Here is a 19898-nt window from a genome sequence, read left to right as displayed (position 1 = left end):
GGAAAATATTTTCAGTTAGTACAAGTGACAGGATCCAAATTCTGGAGAACGCAAATAGTCAACATCAAGTTCTTGAGGATGAAGACCAACAATAGTTAAACAGCCATGTCAGAAACTTGCTGTGAAAACGGAGAAAGCTAAATGTCTATTTAACTGAAGTCAAAACCTAGTACATGAAAAAAGTGGAATGAAGCCAAAATGAGCGTGAGGAGACAGACACAGGAAGTATTCAATGAATTTGAAAGTAAAATTTTGCAAAATATTCTGATTAAAAACCCTAAGAAGTTCTAGGCTTATAATCAATAAGCAGATGGAAATCGTCCACTTAGTCAGTCAGTGACCATACTGGCACCAAAGTAGATGATTACACATAGAAGAATGAAATACTGAATTTAGTCTCACACAATACACAAAATGACTAATGGTGTGGTACATGAGCTTGGAACAGAAAATCAATGAAGACTGCTCAACAGTAAAAAGATAGCTGGATGAGATAGCTGGATGAGATAGCTGGATGAGATAGCTGGATGAGATAGCTGGATGAGATAGCTGGATGAGATAGCTGGATGAGATAGCTGGATGAGATAGCTGGATGAGATAGCTGGATGAGATAGCTGGATGAGATAGCTGGATGAGATAGCTGGATGAGATAGCTGGATGAGATAGCTGGATGAGATAGCTGGATGAGATAGCTGGATGAGATAGCTGGATGAGATAGCTGGATGAGATAGCTGGATGAGATAGCTGGATGAGATAGCTGGATGAGATAGCTGGATGAGATAGCTGGATGAGATAGCTGGATGAGATAGCTGGATGAGATAGCTGGATGAGATAGCTGGATGAGATAGCTGGATGAGATAGCTGGATGAGATACTGTGAAAGAACTTTATCTCCTTTTAGCAACAGTTCATTGTAGGTCCTTAGGTCACGAACACAACAAAGAGTGCTTAGCAACTGGAAAAAAAGTGCAGGTCGTTCACCCATTTTCCAGAAGGGTTATCGGAGAGATGCACATAATTGAAAGCCTATATTGTTACAGTCAGCCTGCTGCAGAATTATGAAACTGTCTTGTACTCGTGCATTGTGACATTTTGACGGAAGGAAAATCTCCTGTACAAAAGTCAATATCAATTCTGCAGACAGAAATATTATGACACTTATGAAACTTCCTGGCAGATTAAAACTGTGTGCCCGACCGAGACTCGAACTCGGGACCTTTGCCTTTCGCGGGCAAGTGCTCTACCATCTGAGTTACCGAAGCACGACTCATGCCTGGTACTCACAGCTTTACTTCTGCCAGTATCTTGTCTCCTACCTTCCAAACTTTACAGAAGCTCTTCTGCGAACCTTGCAGAACTAGCACTCCTGAAAGAAAGGATACTGCAGAGACAGGGCTTAGCCACAGCCTGAGGGATGTTTCCAGAATGATATTTTCACTCTGCAGTGGAGTGTGCACTGATATGAAACTTCCTGGCAGATTAAAACTGTGTGCTCGACCGAGACTTGAACTCGGGACCTTTGCCTTTCGCGGGCAAGTGCTCTCATTCTTATGACACTTAGTACATTCTGTTCATCAGTGAGATCCTGAGTGACATAAGGAGGTTGATGCTATGTGTCTCAACTTCCAGAAAGACATTTGATACAGTTTCAGACTTTAGCTTAGTGGAAAAATATTATCTTAACAAGTATCATATCAGATTGCTGATAAGACTTGGAGCTTTTTTGCAGGTAGAGCTTGACATTACTTTTCATAATGGAACAAAATCTGCAGATAGAAAGGTGATTACAGAAGTACAACAAGGGAGTGTTTCAGGGCTGTTACTGTTTATAATTTGTATTAATGGTCTACTGGATAATGTTGACAACAGTGTGAGGCTATTTGTGGATGACATCTTTGTCTATAGGAATACTGCATCATCAAAACCCTGCAGTAAAATGCCAGAAGACCTGCAGAGGATGGAAAATTGGTGTAAGAAATGGCAGTGACACTGAACATTGATAAATCTTCTGTATTGCACGTAAACGGGGGAAGAGATCCACTACTCCGCAATTGCACTACTGTCAATAAATTTACAGATACAGTAACTGCCTTAAAATAAGTAGAAGTAACCATCTCGAGCAACTTAAAATGGAGTGACCATATAGAACAACAGCAGGAAATGCACTTGGCAGGCTAAGATTCAGTGGGACAATCCTACTGAAATGTATTCATCCATGAAAGAAGCGGCATACATAACTGTCGTCTGATCAATTCTTGAGTATTTTTCATTAGTCTAGGACTCATACCAAACAGGATTAATGGAGGATATGAAGAAGATACAATGAAGAATGACATGTTTTATGATGGGACTGTTTACTTGGTTCCAGAACATTACAGAGATGCTCAACAAAGTCAGACTCTGGAAGAGTGATAATGGGTCAGGTCCCATTCATTCTCTCGACTTTCAAATTGACCCACACAGCTGCTAGTGTGCTGGCCTTACAGAAATTAAATATCTCGAATAGAAAAAACTGACACATGCCAATCAGCACCAATTCTGAAAATTCTTGCACAAAAAACAACTAGTGATTTTTTTCACGACACCCTGAACCTGTAGATCAAGGCAATCTAGTTAATAAATCCAAATGAACCATCAACAGCACAATACAAAGTAATGAGCATCCTGGCATTTACAATGAAATGTACATTCTATCCTGCATGATTTGTCATAGATTTGTGTGATCCTTGGGAGAATGTAAAGGAGATACTGAAAGATTTGAACAGGCAGACACTTGTATATAGATGCTAACTATTCCATAAAAGCTTACTTACAAAGGTGCAAGAACTGATACTAAGTGAAGAACCTAAGTATATACCAGAGCCTCCTATGTAATCTTCCTGTAGATCCCACAAAGACAATACAAGATTAGACTAGCTGCAATATCTACAGAGGCATTTACGTAGTCATTCCTTCCACGACCCATATGAGAAAAATACTGTAAGAAATCATAATATGTGGTACAACAAGAAGTTACCCTCTGTCAGGTTTGCAGTATGGGCATATACATGGATGTAGGTTTAGAAGTTCAGTTCAGTTCAGTACTAGGGAAACAGTTCTACGTATCTAATAAGGACACCACAAGAAGAAAATGTATTCTAAAAAATTTAAAAACTTTTCTCATATGTAAAGTGAAAAGACTTCAGCAGACTTTAATCAAAATTTGCTCACTCATGGGTAGAGAAATGTGCAAAGGATGGGGTTAGTATGGGAGTTTCGTATTCTGGTACAAATGTTTTCTGGCATCTCCCATCACACAATGCAGTACATTGAGAATTCCAATGAACTGAAAAGGAGGTTACATTTGTAGCCATTCCCTCAACAAATAATCTAATATTTACACTATAGGCTAGTAGTTTTTATTAGCAGCATGAATGGTGACAATGTTAAGTGCTTGAATGAATCACTTCCTAAAGCTTTTGATAACAGCTGTTCCATGCTAAATAAAAATTTTATTGTCTAGATGTAAAGCTAGTAGTAGACAACAAACAGTAGCCATTTCCAATAACAGAGAAAAGTGCTTGAAGTAACAATTTTACTGGTACATTTGCAATGTTGCGTTTAATTTGAGTTTACATCAGTTAATTACTGTTTCTAATAACAACTACTGCTTTTTAATTATTATCCACCTTGATTCTTTCAAAGCTCCTGAAGATAGTTCTGTTGTGTGGTTTTCACAGTGCAATGAATGAATGAATGAATGAATGAATCTGATAATTTTCATCTAGACTGGAAACAGAAATGTACACTTCATTTTCATTACTAGAGAGTAACGTGAAGCTTTCTATCTACAGATTTACCTGGATGGACCATATGGAGCACCCTCAAGTCATATTTTCAGAGCACAACATGCTGTTTTGATTGCCACAGGAATTGGAGTCACCCCATTTGCATCAATTTTGCAATCAATTATGCACCGATACTGGAAAGCAAGGCACACATGTCCAAAATGCAAGTATTCATGGGCAAGTGAAATACCACCAACAGTCATGAAACTCAGAAAGGTATGTGTCCATGTCATCCAACACTTGAAAAATAGTTGTGAATATTATGACACGCCAAAGCTTCTGTAGTACTTAGGTGTTCATCTAGCAATAACAATAAACATACATTTAAAATAAGTAGTTAGAGAAAACATTATCATATCATATTTTAGCAATAGCATGTCATAAAATGACCTACTGAAGAAACTGAAAATATGTCCTTAATCATTTGTATGTTTCAATTATGGTTATTATTAAAATTCATCCAGTTTTCTTAAAAGAAAAATCAATGTAATTGGAAATGACACCTTCACTTACAATGACAGTATTACATGGATAGTAACTGTCACATTGGGAAAATGTGTTGCAGATACTGAAAAAAAAAATTTTATTCAACTATCTCCATTTTGAACCAACTGGCATCTTTCATACCCCATTCCTTTAGAATAAATATTACTTTCTCGACTCAATACCTCAAAAGCAACAGATTTGGCTTCACTGAAATGTGCGATCTGTTGCTGCCATTATGAATTGGCACAAAAAAAGCTGACCTTGCAGCAACTGTATCAGTGAATAATGATTGAAATTGGTCCACACAAGGATGTAATAATTTTTAATTGTATCAAATAGAAGCATCATACAGGCTCAGTTGTAAGAAAAGCAGATGGAAGACTTCATTCATTCACTGGTGGGATACTTGGAAAATGAAATGCAATCAGTCTATGAAGAACGTGGCTTAAAAAACACTTGCATGACACATCCTAAAACGTTGCTGAAGTTTGTGGAACCCCACCAAATAAGACTATCAAGAGATATTGAATATAGACAAACAAGGGCAGCACAAATTGTCATGTTTGTCTAAGTCATGGGTGAGTGCCATGGAGAGGTTAGTGCCACAGAGATGCTGGGAAAACTGAGCTTGAGCTACCAGATGTTTGAAGATAGATGAAAACTGTTAAGTGAAAGTCTACTTGTAAAGTTTCAAGAACCAGCTTTAAGTGAGGAATCTATGAATACACTACAACACCTTGGGTATTGGTTCAGTACGGGGTTTCAAGAACAAGACCATGATGAGCAGCCGACTCATCAAAATATTGTGCAGCTTCCACAACATTATCTGACATGATGCTTGTGAACCAATCAAGTGGTTACTGTGTCAGGAAAGTCTCAAACAGCACATCCATTACCTTTATGGGGAAGAGATGGCCAACAGAGTTTGTGAGTTCGATAAACTCCACTACAACAGAAACAATGTTGTGCTGTCATATGTTTTTACTGAGATGTCAGGACCAGAAAAGTGTACAGACATTCACCAAGGATCAAACAATGAGCCATCATGGCAATGGTAAGAGAAAGAATCCATTATACTAGGTGAGAATTAGAAAGTCTCCAGGAGCTTGCTTTCACTACATCTGAATATCTCGTTGGCTGTCAGTGGATTCTTGGGGGTGGGTGGACTGTGCTACAAGGTTACTTTCAGACTGGATGCAGCAGCAGGCTTCCAAGTTCCACTGTGTTACACACAAATCATTGCAAGAATGTAAACCATACACACATATTGTGTTTAATTTCACAGATAAGCAATTGTGTGATGCTGTGATGTCTGTGTTTGAAAAGGGACTAAATTTTGCACACACTCCAAAGACCTTTCCTCTCAAGGGTTTTATCAGTACTGTTAAGCGAGGTGTCTTGAAAGTTCGGAGTGAGACTGCTGAAGAAATAAGGCAAGAGATTTGCAGGGGCATAACCAGGATGTCCACACCAGAGCAGAGCATAAACACTGAGGGAAAGGAAAGCTCTCCATTCCTTAAGAGAAGACACAGAAACACTGATTTTACCTGCTGACAAGGGAAATGCTACTATTCTTTTGACTTCAACAATCTATTTCGGCAAGATAAGATTTACTGTAGGACTCAGTGTATTGCTGTCTCCAGAAGGATCCAACTGATGCAGTACAATGGAAGATAATCATGTTCCTCAAATCCAGCCAGTTTCCTGAACATTTTAAAAAGAGCTTATGAGTACAAGAGCCAGTTCCACCATGACTTTACGGATTGCCTAAGATCCATAAGGAAGGGGCTCCTCTTCGCCCTATCATGAGCAACATAGGAGCCCCAACATATTACCTGGCAAAACATCAGGCTTCTCTTCTAAGACCAATGGTAGGAAAATGTGAACATCACATTTGAAACTCAGAAGATTTTACACAATGACTGAAGACTTTGCATCTCAAACCATCTGACGTATTAGTGACTTCCGATGCAGTCTTCTTGTTCACAAGGGTATCTTCGGTGGATTCATTACAACTTACAGGAACTAAAGTGGAGGAGGACATCTTAAATCTATACAAACATGTGCGTACCTTGACTTACCTTTTATTTAATGAACAATATTTTGAGCAGACTGATGGTGTTGCTATGGGTAGCCCTTTGTCTCCCATGGTAGCTAACCGTTTTATGGAAGACTTCGAGGAAAAAGCACTTCAGTCAGCAGTGTTGAAACCTACATGTTTCTGGAGATACGTGGACAACAGTTTTGTAGTTTGGCCACATGGAGAAGCAATGCTTTCTGGATTTCTGGAACACCTTAACTACCACCATCCCAGTATTTGCTTCACCATGGAAATACAGAAAAATAGAGACCCCTCATTTCTTGATATCTTGGTCTGCAGAAAAGCAGATGGTTCTTGGGTCACATTGTGTTTCACAAGCCAACTCACACAGACCTACACTACTGGCCATTAAAATTGCTACACCAAGAAATACAGATAATAACGGGTATTCATTGGACAAATATATTATACTAGAACTGACGTGTGATTACATTTTCATGCAATTTGGGCGCATAGATCCCGAGAAATCAGTACCTAGTACAAACACCTCTGGCCATAATAACGGCCTTGATACGCCTGGGTATTGAGTCAAACAGAGCTTGGATGGCGTGTACAGGTACAGCTGCCCATGCAGCTTCAACACAATACCACAGTTCATCAAGAGTAGTGACTGGCGTATTGTGACGAGCCAGTTGCTTGGCCACCATTGACCAGACGTCTTAAATTGGTGAGAGATCTGGAGAATGTGCTGGCCAGGGCAGTAGTCGAACATTTTCTGTATCCAGAAAGGCCCATACAGGACCTGCAACATGCGGTCGTGCATTATCCTGCTGAAATGCAGGGTTTCGCCGGGATCAAATGAAGGGTAGAGCCACGGGTCATAACACATCTGAAATGTAACGTCCACTGTTCAAAGTGCTGTCAATGCGAACAAGAGGTGACAGAGACGTGTAACCAATGGCACCCCATACCATCACGACGGGTGATACGACAGTATGGCGATGACCAATACACGCTTCCAATGTGCGTTCACAGCGATGTCGCCAAACACTGATGCAACCATCATGATGCTGTAAACAGAACCTGGGCTCATCCGAAAAAATGACATTTTGCCATTCATGCACCCAGGTTCATTGTTGAGTACACCATTGCAGGTGCTCTTGTCTGTGATGCAGTGTCAAGGGTAACCACAACCATGGTCTCTGAGTTGATAGTCCATGCTGCTGCAAACATCCCCATCTGTTGACTCAGGGATTGAGACGTGGCTGCACGATCCATTGCAGCCATGTGGATAAGATGCCGGTCATCTCGACTGCTAGTGATACGAGGCTGTTGGGATCCAGCACGGCGTTCTGTATTACCCTCCTGAACCCACCGATTCCATATTCTGCTAACAGTCATTGGATCTCGACCAACGTGAGCAGCAATGTCACGGTACAATAAACAGCAATTGTGATAGGCTACAATCTGACCTTTATGAAAGTTGGAAGCATGATGGTACACATTTCTCCTCCTTACATGAGGCATGACAACATCATTTCACCAGGCAACGCCAGTCAACTGCTGTTTGTGTATGAGAAATCAGTTGGAAACTTTCCTCATGTCATCACGTTGTAGCTGTTGCCACCGGTGCCAACCTTGTGTGAATGCTCTGAAAAGCTAATCATTTGCATATCACAGCATCTTCTTCCTGTCTGTTAAATTTCGCATCTGTAGCACGTCATCTTCGTGGTGTAGCAATTTTAATGGCTACCAGAGCTTAGCCATCTTTGCTCTGTGTTTGTACAAAACGGGTACTGTGACAAATAGATCCATAATGCATTTAAACTTGCATGCACTGAAGCTCAAGAACAGCCAGAAGAAACAGAGAACTCCCTCAGGATGGTTTTTCTACCATACGTAGATGGTGTGTCCTTTAAGACTGGCAGGCTGTTAAAAAAAACATGAAATAGAATGTCTTCCACCCTCCAGCATGAGTGCAAACTATGCTGGATCCTGTCAAAGACAGCTTAAGTCTAAGGAAACCAGGGATATATAAAATCCTGTGCTAGTGTTAAGGATAGATGTACTGAACAGTGACACTGTGTCAGCCGGTAAAGTCTGCTGTAGCTGAACGCTGTCTTGACATGGGACACAGCATGAACTATGGGGTGTCAAAGATCCTTTCATCTGCTTCCATGTACTGGGACTCCATCATTAAAGAAGCAGCCAACATTTGTATAAGTAATGATATATTCAATAGAAACATCTGTTTTCAACTCAGCAAGGCATGGGGACCAGCATCGGTGGCACTGATGCACCATCGGATGCAGACAAATGAATCAGAGTCAACACAGACAGAAAATCGAAGTCCACACACTTAAACTGGGTGCCAACACTATGCCTGCACACACACTTTGCAGCTACTTGTAGCCACACTTTTCCCACATCGCCAATGAGAAGAGCGTGGCCCATTTCTCCAGCAGGGTGCAGTGGATGTCACCGTGCTCTGACTCGTCTACAATGATGTTATAGCCTCAATCCTTAGTGCATGTGCTTTTGTAGCAAGTAAGTGCACACATTGGTGAGCCATTGCAGCAACACTTCAGTAAGCACCTGAAGATGATGAGCAGATGTCTTGTCAAAATACTGTGCAGCTTCTGCAACATTATCTGATGTGATGCCTGTGAACCACTGAAGCAAGGTTAGACCAGTTACAGTACACATAGAGACACTGAAGCAATCATTCTGCCCATGCTCCATGCATGAATGAAAGGGTTAGAATCCTCTGACACACACTTCAGTGATTTGCGAAGTATCGATGTAGATTTGCTCCAAAGGCAATGGCCATGTAGATAATTGGTGTTGCTATAGAATTTAATAAGTAAGACTTTCCAGTAATTTATGATCCACTGAAAGTAAAATAGGATTTTATTATTCATGAAATATGGGGAATAACTGTTAAGAGTTATGGGAGAAACTAATCTGTCTTGCAAACAATTCTCTAACAATGGAAACGCAAGGTTGGAATATCAACAGTGTAAGGAAAAGATAGATTGGTATTTAACATAAAGATCACACATTAAGCTGAAGACAGGCACAATTAAGACACTTACACATTAGTTTTTGGCCACAGCCTTCATCATAGGAAGAAAGAGAAACATACATTCATTCACACAAGCAAGCACACCACCACCTCCATGTAAATCTGACCAGAATGCAACTGTTACATAGAATGGAAGCAGCGGTCTGGAGGGGGCAGGGAAGGGGAAGGGATAGCAGTGTATTGGGGGGGGGGGGGGGGGGAGGGAGGGACAGACAGAGGAGCCCTGTCTGGCAGGGTGTACAGGGACTAGACTGCCAACATGTGCAGCATTGGGAGACTGTGGGGTGGGACAGGGGGAAGAGGGGGGAGGGGGTTGAAAAAGGAGAGGAGCTGAGAAAGATGGGCAGGTGCAGTGGCAGAGGGTGACACCACAGTGACGGTGGGAAATAAGGATAGGGAGGAGGTCATAGCACAGAGGGGATGGAAACTGTTGGGTGGAGGATGTGGGGACGGCACATTGAAGCTGGGATGATTTCAGGTGTGGAGAATGTGTTGTAAGTATAGCTCCAAACTGCAGAGTTCAGAAAAGCTGGTGGTGGAGGAGGAGAGGATCCAGATGGCTCGAGTAGTGAAGCAGTAATTGAAACCAACATTCCGCTGCATGTTGTGCCATAGGATGGTCTACTTTTCTCTTGGTCACAGTTTGCCAGTGGCCATTTATCCTGGTGGAAATTTGGTTGGTAGTCATACCAATATAAAAAGCTGTGCAGTGATTTCAGCAGAGCTGGTATGAAATGACGGCTTTCACAGGTGGCCCGGCCTCTGATGGAGTAGGATAAGCCCGTGATAGGACTGTGGCATGCAGCTGAACATCAGCTGCTTGATTTCAATGGCTGCTTCACCACCAGCTTTTCTGAACTGTACAGAAGGGAATTATCCTTAAAACATATCCTCTGCTCCCAGAAATTATTCCTCCTCCAACCTGTGGTAAAATACTGTACGCACACCTTTCGTCCAACAGTTTCCACCCTCTTCTGTCCTATCACCATCTTCTTATTTTCATCTTCCACCCTCTTTGCGTGCTGCCATCTGCCAACACACTCTCCCCTCCCTTCCTCCTCGTCTCCTTTTCCACTCTGCCCCCCCCCCCCCCTACAGCCTTCCCCACCCCTTCAGACTGCTGCTTTCATTCCACATAACAGTTGCATTCTGGGGTTTGCATAAATCAGTGATGCTGAGGGCTATGCCAGCAGCGGCATGGCAAGGCCTTCCAAGCTAGAGCTAGTGGCAAGGACATCCAAACTAGACAGATCTCAACGGAGGGGTCTAATGAAATTTCCCACAACTCAGGAAAGGGATGGCTGTTTTTTTTTTTTTTTTTTTTTTTTTTTACCCAGTGATTTCTGCTTGAGTTTTCTGATCTGGGGACTGGTCAGAGCCACCACAGCCCTTTACCATAAACTCTGTACATATTTCAGTGACCAACATTAGGCATGGTGGTGGAATATCATCTGTTTTGGAGAGTGGTGGACTTCACTTCACTGCCTGAAGTGTGAGTTTGATTATTATAAAAACAAATATTAAAAAAAAAACTGAGGGAGTAAGTGGCTGTTGAGATAAAACAGTCTCCACTGGGCAACCTCAGGGGCAATTGCCATCCCCCAGTTGTATAAGGCTCATGCAGGCATGTGGGACTCTGCCTCGATTAACATTTGTTTCCCTATCTTGCAATGGGATTCCTATGGATCAATCTCAGTTAACTTCAACTCCTGATGGGGCAGGTGTACCATAAGGTAGTACTTACAACCATCCAACAGAGAGATTTAGTGCAATGACCATATAGGGGCTTATTAGTGAGAGCCTGAGTAATGTTTTGCAGCAGTGCTGATGGCATGTGAGTGTGGGATGTTGTCACCATAAAAACTCAAGGCCAGCACAGTGTTGTGAAGCAGGTTACTCTGCAGGAACAGTGAAACCAGAAACATAGACTTACACACTGACAGTGGCAGTAGTGTTTTAAGGTACAGGATTTGTAGTGGTGTGTATACACAACAAACGCGCCACTGCCAACTATAAGTACTGGTCATTCTTGTAATAAAATTATTTTGAGTTTCGCAACCCAACCATGATAACAGGGATGTGCCTGCATTTTATTGGCAGAACACACAGAAAATGTAACAGATCTACTAAAGAGACTGCCTAAACTACACTTGTCTGTCCTCTCTTGGAGTATTGCTGCACAGTCTGGGATCCTTAGGGTTAACTGAGAACATCATGAAAGTTCAACAAAGACCAGCACATTTTGTATTATTGTGAAATAGGGGAGAGTGTATCATGGACATGGTGCAGGATTTGGGATGGACACCATTAAAACAAAGGTGTTTCTCATTGCGGCGAAATATTCTCATGAAATTTCAGTCACCAACTTTCTCCTCCAAATGTGAAAATATTTTCTTGACATGACCTACATAGGCTAGGCACTTCAGTGTGATTTGCAGAGTACCCATGTAAATGTAGCTTTAGACATAGATGTAGACACACCATGGACCTGACAGCAGAGTGCACCAGTTTGAGGCCACAGTGGGGCTGGGGCAGCAGCAGCTGACCTAGACTTAGCACCATGCCATGTCATCTCCAGCGGCCCTGGGGGCAGTGGGTCACTCACCAAGCACACCAGCCCTCATCTGCCACTGCCAAACAGGCATCTCAGTGCAGTGGGCATCCTCTGCCGTGATGCCACTGGATGGTGCCGAGAGCCATATTGATCACAGTAGCATAGAGTTTGCACACTGCTGGCAAGGAGTCTGTACAGCCAGATGTCATAATGAGAGCACTGGGTAGTGTAGTTCCACATAAGCAATGCGGGGTGTCCGGGTTGCCAGCCCAGCAGAATTCATTGGCCAGCAGTGTGTCAATAAAATAGTTGCAGCTGCATTTCTCTGGAGCCAACTGGGTTCTCACCTCGCCTCCACAACCAGTTCACACTGTCCTGGCTCACAGCCAACACACCCTTTACGAGGGGCAACTATAGAGAGCTCGGATAGTCAGTCCATTCAAGGAATAATCTCAGAATTATAGTAACAGGACACTACTATGGCATAATGCTTTCATTGTGATCAAGAGAGCAGAGGGAACTTCTGCCAATATCTACATTTCCTCATTCGCAAGAGGTTGAATGGTATTGCTGGGTCATTCATAATTGAACATTTCTAGTAGAAACTGCCACATCACACAAAGTATCCAGACTTCGGGAGGTCAAGTCCTTAGAAAACTACCCTGTTGTGGCTGAACTGCATGACACATTTAACATCTGTAAAGTAGTTACCAGATCTGGTTTCATGAATATGGCCCCTGAGGAGTTACACACAGAACAGGAAGTACAGAACAATGAAAAGAGCCAGTGGCATATCAAAAGAAACTGCAACACTTATTCTATCTTCAATGCCTGGAATTTCCTGAACATATTCTTGCAGGCTATACTTGTCTTAAGTTTCGACCATTTTTTCCCAACCTATTGAGATGCTTTAAATGCCAAAAATTTGCTAACAGGAGGGCTAAGTACGGAAATTGTGGAGGCCCGGCTTATGAATCTGGTGACTCTTGTGCACTTCCTCTTTAAACAATTTTATTGACCATAAAATAATAATACAAAGTTTCAGGCAAGATTCTAACATTCAGCCAAAGAGTTTGCTGAATTTTTGAAGAGAAAACACGATCTCATATGCTCGAAGCTACTCCTGGGACCACCCAGTATAGAACAAAAACTGCAGCATCCATAACAAGGAAAGGAAAACTCAGGATTTGAAAGTCACCAGACATATCCTCAATGGAGAAGCTTAAAAAGCTTTCCAAGTTAAGCAACCTTCAACATATGCTACTTCTTTTGCATCAGCATAAGAAACCAGTCACCAAATCTGATGCCTCTACACAAATTTTGACCACAGTATTAAGTATGAATACATGCACTTGGGAGGCAACAGCAAAGGATTTGAAACCTCAGCCATATACTACTGTATACAATCAAGGGCTCACTAAACTGTCGCCTCTATCCATGTAAGTAACTCCTCCCATCAGTAAGGAAAAATATCACACACAAAGTTAAGATAGTTACATGTTCCATAGGTGATTTGAATGAGTCTTTTATTGAAACAATGTGGAACAAATCAGTTTACAGGACCTGTATTCATTAGTGTTAATATTAATGAACACATTACTATTTCATCAGTGGAATACGAGATGTCCAGGAGGTATAATTTAATCAATGGAGCCCACAGTAACTTCTCTATTGCTGTGGAACTTAACAAATTGCAGTCAATTACATACGGAAAAAAATTCAACTCTTGGTCCAGGAGAGACCATTCACTGACACCCCTGCATTAAGGGCTACTGCACCTACAGGAATGATGATAGCATGGGAGGCAGGACTAAGGGTGGGGTGGCTGTTACAGTCAACAACAGATACCACTCCAGTCATATCCCTCTTATCACAGACATATGCCCTCATGCCTGCTAAGATCGCATTGTGTTCTTCATAGTTCCATGTCATGATTAGTTCCACCTCATGGTTCACAGGATGATTTGTATTCCAGTGACCATTTTCCAATGTGGATCCACCTGCTTACTCAGATGGTGATAGAAAGGAGACCAAGGAGACAGATGCTCCAAATATAAAGTTGGTTGCAGTACAGTCCGCAGGACATTTTCAAAAAACAGGAATGAGCTCAGTAGTGGTGGACCATATCATCCGTGTGATTCCATTCCCCAGGCCAGCAACCACCTCAGACAAAGGCCTGTTCCTTGGTGGAATCAGGAATGTCACACAGCAGTCCGAACCAGGTGTGCAGAACTGTAGGAATTTAAAGACCATCCAACAGCAGAAATTCTTTGTGGCTTCAGAACTGCAAGAACACAAGCAAGGCACATGATTAAAGAACAGAAAAGGAACTCCTGTAAAGAATATGTGACTCTTATTATTTAGTCGCCTTCCACTACAAGGGTTTGGGAAGTGATAAGGATTTCAAGCAATGGTGGTTCGGTGGTTCGCCTCACCTTACTGCCTTGGTGAGAAATGGAGTGTTGGTGGACACGCCTGCAGATGGGGCTCAGGTTTTGGCTGAAAAACTTTTTATCATCACTGTGTCACCTGTGCTAATTCGTGAGTTGCAGACAAGCTTCCTAGAACCATGGAGGTGAGAAGGCTTTGCTTCTTCTCATGTAATGAAGTGGTCTAAAATCATTCTCCATGTGAGAATTGGAATCGGCACTACCTGCAGCCAGAGGCACTCCTCCAGAACAGGACTAGATTCACTACACCATGCTCCATCATCTGTGCCCTGGAGCCAAAGGCAAGCTCCTATCTTGATTTAGTCAAATCTGGTTTGAGGGACTGTATCTAGCGATTTGTAATGAATCAATATTAATTCCCTTATGGGAACAACCCAAGGATTATACCAACTCTAACAGTTGAGAGTGCAGCCTTTACTAGCTGCATGGATAAAATACTTGAGCACATGGTCAACCATCCTCGTCTGGCTCCTCGAATCCTGAGGTCCCCTGTGCTGCTCCCAGTGTGGTTTCGGCAGACGCTACAGTTTCACCCTGGACGATTCACTCAATGTAAGAGTCTTTCTAATACCAGAACCATTTAGTTTATGTGGTTTTTTATCTTAAAAAAGCAAAGGCCAACTCTTGGAAGTACAACATCCTTCACAAACTTAATGGATGGAGACTAAATAGACCTCTGCCGCTGCTTATTCAGTCTTTACTCGAGAACAGGCATTTTCACTATTGTGTAGGTAATTCCTTGTCTGACAGCTTTGATCAGGAGAATGAACCCCCCCCCAAAAAAAAAAAAAAAAGTGTGTACTCAGTATCACATTGTTGGCAAGTGCTGCCAATGACATCCATCAGCAGGCAGAAGCCCTGTTAGAAGTTCCTTGCATGTGGAAGACTTCAGTCTCTTACTCATCAACTGACATTATAAAGACAAGGAGGTAATTATAGCTGACCATCATGCGGCTGGAAACTAGGGCCAATAAATGTGGTTTTAGTTTCTCACTAGAGAAGACAACTTGTCAATTTTAACTGTGCTCATCAGTCTCAACCAACCAGAGCTCACAATGGGTGACAATATTTTATATTTTAAGGACACTGTGCACTTTTTGAGCCTACTATTTGATTTAAAATTAACGTGGTGCCAGTATCTAAAGGATCTACAAACAGATAGCTTCAGGCCATTGAATATTATTAAAGTTCTCAACAGAAAGGTGTGGGAAGCAGACAGTTCCTGCCACTTGCACAATGTGGTTTATGGATCTGCCCTATTTCCTACCTCAAGATGTTAGAAGCAGTCAGTTATAAGGGTATGCAGATACTGACTGGAGCCTTTCGGACCAGCCAAGTTCAGAGCCCGTATGGGTAGGCTGGTAAATCACCACTCTAGATAGAGTGGCACCTTCATCTGTTTAGCAGGTCCTGAAAATCTTAACATTGCTTCGATCATTGGCATTTAGTTTTGGCAGTCCACCACAACTCTGAGGAGCTGCTGAGGAATTGACCCCATGTGACCTAGCCATCTGGGATACATGCTACTGATCTGGATATATTAGATAACAGGATACACAGCAAGGGATGGAACAAATTGCAGCTTTGGCATCTTCAGAGGTCCAAAGTGATTACACATTTGATGCAGTGCAAAAAAACTTGCACTCCAGGCTACATTTCTAAAATTTAAGTTGTCTTCATTTTTAACAGTACTACAGTTTTATTATTGTACACATATATGGATACCAGTTAGCAAATACACTTGGCTGTTCGAATGGTTTCCCTGATATGGATTTCCAAGCATGCTTTCCAGAATAATTTACAAATTATGGTGCAGAGTAGAATGGCCTTATTACAGCACTGGAGTGGATTCAAAGGCACTGCATTACAAGGTTTCTCATCTTTTCTGACTCAGTTAGAGTACTAAAAGTATCCCACCAAATGTAACTGGACGACCAGCTAATGCAAGCCATCCATGACTCCTTACAGCCAACCACACATCAAGGCAAGGAGGCAGTCTTTCGCTGAGTACCTGGACATGTTGGGGTAAATAGTAATGACACCCAACACAGCAGCCAAAGGACCATGTAAGGTTGGTGATGACTGATGAGATGCTGGCCTCTTGCACATGGTTATCTCATTCAAAGAGAAAAAAAATTATGTGGCAGTGGGAAAACAAATGGTTCGAAGTGACAAATAACAAGCTATGATCGCTTTAATCAACTACAGGGGCATGTCAGACTTCATGCCAACCACAGTGATGGAAAGAAGTGTGGCTTACCATACTGTGCCTAAGACATAGGCAGTTAACACAATTTTCCTCCTTCACGTGGAAGACCTGTCACTCAGTGAAGCTTTTGCTGAGACTCTTTCAGTTCAGCATATTTTGACTATGTGTTTTACATACTGGCATCAGAGCAAATGTCAGTTTGGCTGGGGATCTGCCTACCATCCTTGCCAACATGAGTACGACACAGGTTCTGAAATTTTGTACACCATCAGGCCTCATCCTTGGGGTGCTGGGCAGCTTGCCCAGACAGATTCACTTTCTTATTAATAGATTTTCAGTGTCGTGTGTGTGTGTGTGTGTGTGTGTGGGTTGAGGTTTTCGGGCGCTAAACAGCGTGGTCATCAGCGCCCAAACGCATAGAAACAGGAACACATGCGGAGAAGGCACGAAGACGGACAGCGAACAAGGAGAACGGCTAAAAGACACAGACCTGACGCAGTTACAAATCCTCACATAAAGAGGCAAAACAAGAGGAGAAGAAACGCACTAAAAAAGGAAAGGAAACACAAGGAAAAGAGAACAGAAATCGAAGTGAAACAAGTAGGTAATCGTGACTGGCGGACCTCTTACCTAAAGCCTGGGTGAACCAGTCACCCAGCAGCACATTAAAATCCTCTCCCTAAAATCCGAGGCAACAAATTGGACAGGACACAAAACCGTAAGACCTTAACCACAGTCGTTGCGTCGTCTTGCAAAATAGAGGGCAAATCCGGTGGCAAGGAAACCACCGCCCTCTGGTCAGAGAATAAAGGACAGTCAAGTAAAACGTGGCGCACAGTTATCAGGTCGCCACAAACACTACAGATTGGGGGGTCCTCCCGCCGGAGTAAAAAACCATGCGTTAAGGGACTGTGCCCGATGCGGAGGCGGGTGAGGAGAACCTCATCCCGCCTGCATGACTGGTAGGACGTACGCCATGGCCGCGTGGTGGCCTTGACCAGTCGCAGCTTATTTTCACTAACTGCCAGCCACTCCTCTTCCCATTCGCACATAACACGAGAACGCAAAAGGGAGGTAACAGCATGGAAGGGGACGGCACATTCAACAATGTGAGGGAGGGAACATGCATCTTTGGCAGCCACATCCGCCAGTTCGTTTCCCCTAATACCCACGTGCCCCGGCACCCAGCAGAAAGAAACCTCCTTACCCTGCCGTTGCAGGTGGAGTAGGGCATCATGGATGTTCTGGACGACCGTATCCGCTGGGTACAAGTGTTGCATGGTCTGAAGGGCACTCAGAGAGTCAGAACAGATGAGAAACTTAAGACTGGGAACACATCTCATCTGCTCCAATGCCCGCAAGATCGCAAACAATTCGGCATCAAAGATGGTAAACGCTGCAGGAAGCCGTAATTTGATGACTCGATCAGGGAAAACCACAGCACAACCTACAGAGTCCCCCTGTTTAGAGCCATCCGTAAATACTGGTACATGGTCAGGATGCTGGTTTAAAATATCGTAAAATAAGGAGGTAAAAACAAACGCAGGAGTGCAGCTCCTCCGGTACTCTGACAAGTCTAAAAGGACGCTGGGCCTCTGGAGCAACCAGGGAGGCAGGCGGGTAAAACCCTGGAGTTGGGGTGCCACACGCTCCACACCAAGGGACTCAAGCAAATGCTTGGCACGAATCCCAAATGGTCTCGTTGCCTTTGGACGACTGGAAAAGAGACGTTCCATAGGGGGTCGGGCAACAGTAGGGTACGCAGGGGAGGTAGGACAGGCAAGGAATTGACACACCCGTCGCACCATGAGGAGTTTCCGCCGGATGGCGAGCGGCGGTTCCCCTGCCTCAGCACACAGGCTGGGGATGGGACTGGTACGGAAGGCACCAGTGGCCAGCCTGATACCCTCATGGTGTACTGCGTCAAGAATCTTCAGATACGAAGGCCTCGCTGACCCATACACAGTGCATCCATAGTCAAGACGCGACCGGACGAAAGCCCTATAAAACTGCAGCAGACGCGCCCGATCTGCTCCCCAGGACCGATGGCTCAAACACTTCAAAATATTCAGCGCCTTCAGGGCCCGCACCTTGAGGTCTTTAAGGTGCGGCAACCACGACAACTTGGAATCAAAAGTGAGGCCCAGGAACCTCACAGTGTCTCTAAAAGGAAGAATGGTGCCCCTCAGACGCAATTCAGGGGAGGTAAAAGCACGTCGAGAACGATTAAAATGAACACACACACATTTGTCTGCAGAAAAGGTAAAACCCGTCTTCGCAGTCCATGCCTCTAATCGCTTTATCGTAAGCTGCAGCTGCCGACTAGCAGTGACAAGACTGGAGGAAGAACAGAAAACAGCAAAATCGTCCACAAACAAGGAGCACTGGGCAGGACTCCGGATTGTGGACGTGATACTGTTAATGGCGACGGCAAAGAGGGTGACACTTAAAACGCTTCCCTGAGGAACACCATTCTCCTGCACGTACAAATCAGATAGCACATTACCAACCCGATATCGAAAGACGCGGCGGGAAAGAAAGGACCGAATGAAGATGGGGAGATGGCCACGAAAGCCCCACTGATGGAGTTGATTGAGGATAAGGCGGCGCCAAGTAGTGTCATACGCCTTATTAATGTCAAAGAATACACCTAGACAATGCTGGTTACGTAAGAAGGCCTGCTGGATGACCGCCTCAAGCAGGGTCAAGTTGTCTATAGTTGAACGACATCTCCGAAAGCCACACTGAGAGTGGCTAAGGAGCTGCCTGGTCTCGAGCAGCCAAACCAGGCGACGGTTGACCATGCGTTCCAATGTCTTCCCGACACAGCTCGTCAAAGCAATACTCCGATAACTACTGGGATGCATTCGGTCCTTTCCCGGTTTGAGGAGGGGAACCAAAATCGCCTCCCTCCACGAGTCAGGGAACGTGCCGGATGACCATATCATATTAAAACAATTCAGGAGTACTTCCTTGGATGGCAGCAACAAGTGCTGCAGCATGCTGTACAGGATTTGATCAGCACCTGGCGCAGTATCATGAGCCACAGACAGCGCCGAATCCAGTTCCCACATTGTGAAGGGGCAGTTGTAGGGTTCAGAATTTGGAGACCGGAAGTCCAAGTGATCCCTCTCGATAGCAGTGCGGTAGCGGCAGAAATCTGGATCACAGTTCATAGTGGCAGTAGATTCGGCAAAATACGTGCCCAGTGTCTGGGCAATGTCTCTCGGCGCCGTGAGTAGACTGC

The 19898-nt window shown here is 43.5% G+C and overlaps 1 protein-coding gene across 2 annotated transcripts in view; it reads left to right on the top strand.

Annotated features, from left to right (window-relative positions):
• LOC124798102 (NADPH oxidase 5) overlaps window positions 1-19898 on the top strand; it is a 495656-nt gene that overhangs the window by 408566 nt on the left and 67192 nt on the right. For both annotated transcript variants that reach the window (XM_047261353.1, XM_047261352.1), the window contains one exon: window positions 3833-4042. In XM_047261353.1, coding sequence (XP_047117309.1) covers window positions 3833-4042 — 210 coding nt within the window. The remainder of the gene's footprint in view (window positions 1-3832; window positions 4043-19898) is intronic.

Source organism: Schistocerca piceifrons, chromosome 5, assembly GCF_021461385.2.
Source record: "Schistocerca piceifrons isolate TAMUIC-IGC-003096 chromosome 5, iqSchPice1.1, whole genome shotgun sequence".
Lineage (NCBI taxonomy): Eukaryota > Metazoa > Arthropoda > Insecta > Orthoptera > Acrididae > Schistocerca > Schistocerca piceifrons.
This window is presented reverse-complemented; position numbering and strand designations above follow the sequence as displayed.